Genomic DNA, 7,013 nt, shown 5'->3' on the forward strand with positions numbered 1-7,013 from the left:
TCTCCCTCTGTCTGCCGCTCCCCCTGCTTGCTCTCTCTCTCTGACAAATAAATAAATAAAATCTTTTAAAAATAAAAACAAATTTTAAAACATCATGGAATCCATATTAATGGAATACCTTTGACAAGTTATTATAATACATTTCATGACATTTAAGAGTACACTAATTGCAAAGTAGAACACCACAGCAATTTATGACATAGCAGACTCCATAATGATTATTAGGCAATGAAGGTAATACTAAAGGAACTATGAGTTTAGAAGATTGAGCCACTGTGTGGATAAAGTATTAGTGAATAATACCTACTCTCACTTAGACATCTCCTCAGGTAACTTAATTTAAAAGAGTAAATAAGGAATAAGAAACCAGTAAGAATTTAAGTGATAGACTGTGACTCCTGGAGGTCTGGGTATACCTGGATATAGTTTTAACAGCTTACCATTTATCTGTAGTACAAACATAGTGGCCAGACTTCTAGTAGGACAGATTTCACCTGACCATTCATACTTTCTGCATACAAGTCTCAAGAAGGTGGTGAGTAGCTATGACACTCTAAGTAGGATGACTCCTCCCAAGAAAGAGCTTCTTCCTTATTTGCCCAAGTCACTTTTTCCCCTGTAAAGCCTCAGATAAACTTTTCTGGTTCCCAGGAAATATATACTCCATGAATTTTGAGTCTTATTAACTGTTAGGAGCTAAGAAGTTGACTGTAGAAACAGATTATCCTTAAAATATTTCCCCACCTAACTTCTCAAGAAGTTCATTTTCATCTGAAAATGAATATATGGCCTATCTGTTGAACAGCTAAGGCCAGACTACTTGGTAGAAGTTATTTCTACAATTCAATTTCTACAATTCAATACCCACGTACATACAGGGAAAAAACAGCAAATAACTAAGAACCAAATAGAATACAGTTTTAAACAGTTATTTCACACCAAGACATTTTCTTTTGAAGTTTTAAAATTATTTTCCAAGTGTAACATTTACTTGTCAAGTTTATGTTTTAACGACCCAATACAGGGCTTTCTAATTAACATGGAGTCATTCAATATCAATCTTCACCTTTTGGGAAAACTTCAACTTCCTTAGTTACATGGATGCTGCCAGGAGAAAGTGAGTCATCTCACACTTGTGGAAAATGTGATCCCAGGCATAGAGTGTGGTGCCAGAGGGAGGCGGTCAGTCTCTGCACAGTGGGAGGCCTGAACACATTAGCCTAATGATACAGATACTGACTGGGAAGGATGACTGAGCAACCCACTAACATAACAACTGGGCTAGAGTACTCACCATTTTAGGGGGAAAAAAGTCCCACCACCTGGCCACCCCACAATGTAATTTTTTAAATGTTAAGATTTTTTTAAATGTATTTCCTTTTAAAAAGGTTTTATTTATTTATTTGACACGGAGAGAGAGCACAGGCAGAGGGAGTAGCAGGCAGAGGATGAGAGAGAAGCAGACTCCCCGCTGAGCAGAGAGCCTTAAGCAACTGAGCCACCCAGGTGTCCCAAGATTTTTTTAATGTTAAAATATTTTAGGGCACTTGGGTGGCTCTGTCTGTTGGGTGTCCGACTCCTGAGTTCACCTCAAGTCATGATCTCAGGGTTGTGAGATCTAGCCCCTCATTGGGCTCTGCACTGGGTGTGGAGTCTTCTTAAGATTCTCTCTCTCTCCCTCTGCCCCTCCCCACTCCCCTGTTCTCTCTCTCTCTCTTAAAAAAAAAAAGATATTTTAACAAAGTTCAAAGAGGATTCTTTTCTTTTTTTCTAAAGATTTTATTTGTTTGTTTGTTTGAGAGACTGTCTTCAAGGCAGAGAGGAGGAGTGGAGGGAGAGGGACAAGCAGACTCCCCACTGAGAGCAGAACCCCTCACAGGGCTGGATCCCACTACCCTGAGATCATGACCTGAGCTGAAATCAAGAGTCCAGCACCCCGGGCGCCTGGGTGGCTCAGTTGTTAAGCGTCTGCCTTTGGCTCAGGTCATGATCCCAGTGTCCTGGGATCCAGCTCCCCATCGAGCTCCCTGCTCAGCAGGAAGCCTGCTTCTTCCTCTCCCACTCCCCCTGCTTGTGTTCTCTCTCTCCCTGTCTCTCTCTGTCAAATAAATAAATAAAATCTTAAAAAAAAAAAAGAGTCTGGCACCCAACAGATGGAGCAACCCATGGAGACACCCAGGTGCCCCAGAGAGGGGATTCTTTTCTCAGTGAACTCTCTATCATGCCTTAAAACTCTATGGATTTTACAAGTGTGAAATCTTTATTCCAAATAACAGGTTATTTGACTACTGAAAGACATACCTAATATTAGCAATTATTCCTAAGTGATGTCATCTATTCTAATGACCTATGATAGGTACTTTCAGAAGTCCTAGCATTAAAAGATCCATTCAGGCTGCTTTCAAAAACAAGGAAAAGAAAACCTAAGTTATTACCTGTTGCATAAACAGATAAAGACAAATAATTCTTGATCGAAAAAAATAATTTAGAAAACTTCCAGATAAATAATATACTCTTATTCCAAAATATTATGACAGAATGGATGGATGATATAAATTGGAAATGTGCATTTTATATATTCATACTCTTAAAAATTTTCCCAATTATGATTTTTTAATTTTAGAAAAAATATTTACAGGTAATAACTTTTCAAATTTAGCTGAAGTGTTCTTCAGTCCTTCAAAGTCCAATTATTCACGAAGAGATTTAATTATGAAAAAAATGTGAAAATAAGAAAACCATTTAAGTAAATTGTTCTCAATGAAGAAATTCACCTCTATTTCATTCCATATATTGCACAATAGGGTAATGATTTAAAAAATAAGGGTAAAGCTATGAATCAAAATAACAGAATCATAAGTAAAGGAAATAGAACAATTCCACAACCGACGGGAAAGACTCACCTTTCCTAAGTGTTCTTGTTCCGAGTGTTGTCTTTCTTCTGCGGAGCCTGGAACTTGAGGTAGGCTGGGGCTGAAGGCCATGAGGTCGGTCTTGGGCGGGCCCTCCCCAGAGCACACCCTCTGCCGCCTCTGCTGCGAGTATGACCAGCTCCCCACCGCGCTGGAGCACACGAGCGTGGGCTTCCCAGGCCCGCACGCGCCCTCCGTGGGCGGCGCCGAGCACCGCAGCGCCGTGTACAGCAGCAGCGTCAGCACCAACAGGCTGGACACGGCGCAGATGGCGACGATCAGGTACACGTTGACATCCACCAGCGCCGCCTCCGCGCCCGCCGCGCCCGCCAACACCCGTGACGACGCCTTTGGCGCCTGGCCGCTCTCCACCAGCGACAGCAGCACAGTGGCCGTGGCCGTCAGCGCCGGCTCGCCGTGGTCCTTCACCAGCACCAGCAGGCGCTGGCGCGCCGAGTCCGCCTCGTCCAGGGTGCGCGTCGTGCTGATCTCGCCCGTGTACAGCGCCACGCGGAACGGGCTGCGCGCGCCACCCGCCGCCGGCTGCAGCTCATACGACAGCCACGCGTTGTAGCCAGAGTCCGCGTCCACCGCGCGCACCTTCGCCACCACGTGGCCCGCGCCCACCGACCGCGACACCAGCTCGCTCAGCACGCCGCCCGCGCCGCCCGCCCCAGGCCGCGGCAGCAGCGCGGGCGCGTTGTCGTTCTCGTCCAGCACGAACACCTGCAGCGTCACGTTGCTGCCCAGCGGAGGCACGCCCGCGTCGCGCGCGCTCACTTGGAACTGCAGCAGCTCCAGCTCCTCGTGGTCCAGCGGCTGCAGCGCGTACACCTTGCCGCTCTCCGCGTGCACCGACACGTAGCTCGACAGCGCACGCTCGCCCACGCGCCGCTCCACCAGCGAGTAGGACACCAGCGCGTTCTCCTGCGCGTCGGCGTCGCGCGCAGACACCGTGAAGATGTGGCAGCCGGGCGGGTTGTTCTCCCTCACGAACACGGTGTACTCGGGCTGTGCGAATGCCGGCGCGTTGTCGTTCACGTCGGCCACTTCCACGGACACGCTGGCCGTGGCGGAGAGCGAAGGCGAGCCTCCGTCCCGCGCGGTCACTACTAGAACATAGTTCGCCACGCTCTCACGGTCCAGGGCGCTTTCCAGCACCAGCGAATAGTAATTCTTGAAGGTGGACACCAGCTTGAACGGGATATGAGGCATCACAGAGCAGGTCACCTGCCCGAAGACACCGGAGTCACGGTCGGACGCGGAGACAAAGGCGATGACGGTGCCGAGTGGAGTGTCCTCTCTGACCGGCAAAGACAGAGGTGTGATTGCCAGTTGTGGAGCATTGTCATTTACATCCAGCACTTTCACTAAAACCTTGCAATGGTTTGACATTGGAGGATTTCCTTTATCAACTGCTTTTACCTGAATTTCATAGGATTTTGTTTCTTCATAATCCAGTCTACCAATTAGCCTAATTTCTCCTGAGCTGGAATCAATTTTGAAGTTTTTTTGAATGTTTAGAGGAACATCACTGCCAAAGGAAAAAACAATTTCGCCATTTACACCTTCATCGGCATCAGAGGCGTTTAATGTAGTCACTAATGTTCCATTTGCTGTACTTTCTAATAAATGGACTCTGTACACAGCCTGGGCAAACAATGGGGCATTATCATTAACATCCAGCACTGTGATCAGCAGCTGAACTGTACCTTCCAGCTCTGGTTTGCCCCCATCGGTGGCTGTCAATAATAAATGAAGTTCTGGTGTTTCTTCTCTATCCAAAGATTTCCTCAATTCAAGTGAAAGTGACTTACTGAGTTCATCACTTGCCTGTACATCCAAAGAGAAATAATCATTGGGGCTGAGGGTGTAAGTTAGAAGAGCATTGGTACCAATGTCCTTATCAGCAGCGCCCTCTATCGGGAAACGTGAATCCACCAGTCTAGATTCAGGAATAAATAACCTTTGTTCTCTTGCTCTGAAAACGGGTGGGTTATCATTAATGTCCTTCACCTCCACCACCACATGGAAAACCTGCAGCGGACTATCCACGATCACCTCCAGATGGATGCTGCACTCCAGACTCTGGCCACACAGCTCCTCCCGGTCGATCCGAGAATTCACAAACAAAATGCCATTCTGCAGATTTACCTCCAGAAGGTCCCCGTGACCTTTGGACGCCACCCGGAACAGGCGCGGCACCAGCTCCGCCAGCTCCAGCCCCAGGTCCTGGGCGATGCGGCCGACGAAGGTGCCGTGTTTGGCCTCCTCCGGGACTGAGTAGTGGACCTGACCACTCCCAGTCTTCCAGGCTGCGAGGATCAGAACGGAGAGCAGCAAACGCAGGGCCCCCTTGCCTCCTTGCCTAGGAAACAGCATCGCAAAACCACTACAAATTTGGTACCGCTCTCTCACTTCAAACTCATACTCTCTTTACTTTATATCTTGAATAATATATCTCCCAGCCGTTTTTGTCTTCTCTCAGGCTGTGACAAAATGGAGCTTCCTGCTTTAGTTTTTGGTGACAAGACTTGGTGGTATACAGCGACATCATGTGGCTAATGGTGTAGATTTTAGATTCATCCATTGATTTCTAAAAGTTTATATATTCATTTGCAATTTACTCAATGCAATCATTTTCAATTATGTCTTTTAAAGACTGGTACACTTCAAATCTCACTTATTCTTAAAATGAAGCAAATTCAGAATCTGTAACTTTTTAAAATACAGTAGATTTAGACAATACTGTTTATTTTAATGTACAAGGTACTTTAAAGTGGTATAAATTTCCTTTTATGCATTTTATTACTATGAAGAATACATGGAATAAGTGCTAACCACAACTTACTAGCATTCGAATAGTTCAAACATAAAACTGTTGAATTAAATATACTTTGTTTTTTACAGTTAAAAACTTATTTTACCTTTTATAACATATCTATATTTAACTGAAAACTATTTAATTATCAAGCTTTAATACTGAGAACTACAATTTTTAAATATAATTTCATCCTTTTTATTTTTATGAAAAGCGTTCAATTTGAAGATATTCTCAATATTAGAAAAATGTCATTTACGATGATCAGATAGATGACACTTAACTGAAACTTAAAACAACAGTTAATCATGGACTACAATATCATGGTTGTGATTATGAAAATAAAAGGCTACACAATACTATTCTCAAGGGAAAAATAAACGGGAGTATAATGCCTGGAAAGTTTGTTATCAGAGCTGCTAACATAGCAGAGTTAAAGTTAAGCTGGTATAAACTCAAATTAGAGTGTGATAACTTTAAGATATTAAACGCAATGTCCATGGTAACCACAGAGCAAATAGCTATAGAATCTGAATAGACCTGGGGTGCCTGGGTGGCCCAGTCAGTTAAGCTCAGACCATAATTTCATGGGTGGTGGAATGGAGCCTGCATCAGGCTCTGCACTCAGCAGGGAGTCTGCTTGTAGGTTCTCTCCCCTGCCCCTCCCTCCACTCATGCACACATACTCTCTCTCTAAAATAGATAAGTAAATCTTTTTTTAAAAAAATCTGAATATACCTATAACTGGTAAGGAGAATGAATCAGTAATTTTTAAAAATCTCCTGACAAAGAAAAGTCTTTGGTGCAATGGCTTCACTGGTGAAACTGACCAAACATTTAAAGAAGAAATAATACTGATCCTCCTCAAATTTTTCCATATAAATGAAAAGGAAGGAACACTCTCATTTTATGAGGCCAGCATTACCCTGCAGAGAAAGATACTACAAGAATACTACAGATTAATATCCCTTATGAACAGTGATGCTAAGGTCCTCAAAAAAATATTAGAAAAGTGAGTTCAGCCACACGTTAAAAGGATTATGCACCATGAGCAAGTGGGATTTATTCCTGGAATGTAAGGATGACTCAATCTACATAAATCAATCAATGTAATACACCACATTAACAGAATGAAGAAAAAAAACACACACGATCACCTCAATAGATGCAGAAAAGGCATTTGACAAAATTCAATACTCTTTCATGATAAAAACACTCGAAATCCTAGGAATAGAAGGAAACTACCTCAATATAATAAAATGCCATTTCTGAAAAACCCA

General features: G+C 43.9%; 1 protein-coding gene across 1 annotated transcript; it reads right to left on the reverse strand.

Moving 5' to 3' along the window:
- LOC103663933 (protocadherin alpha-1-like) lies at positions 1-5,430 on the reverse strand. Its single transcript, XM_040622339.1, is given in 3 exon segments — positions 1-40; positions 2,904-3,019; positions 3,021-5,430. Coding segments are annotated over 2 exon segments (2,385 nt in total). The 5' UTR covers positions 5,295-5,430; the 3' UTR covers positions 1-40; positions 2,904-2,908.
- Between the last annotated feature and the right edge of the window lie 1,583 nt (positions 5,431-7,013).

This window comes from Ursus maritimus, unplaced genomic scaffold (assembly GCF_017311325.1).
Source record: "Ursus maritimus isolate PB19 unplaced genomic scaffold, ASM1731132v1 scaffold_5, whole genome shotgun sequence".
Lineage (NCBI taxonomy): Eukaryota > Metazoa > Chordata > Mammalia > Carnivora > Ursidae > Ursus > Ursus maritimus.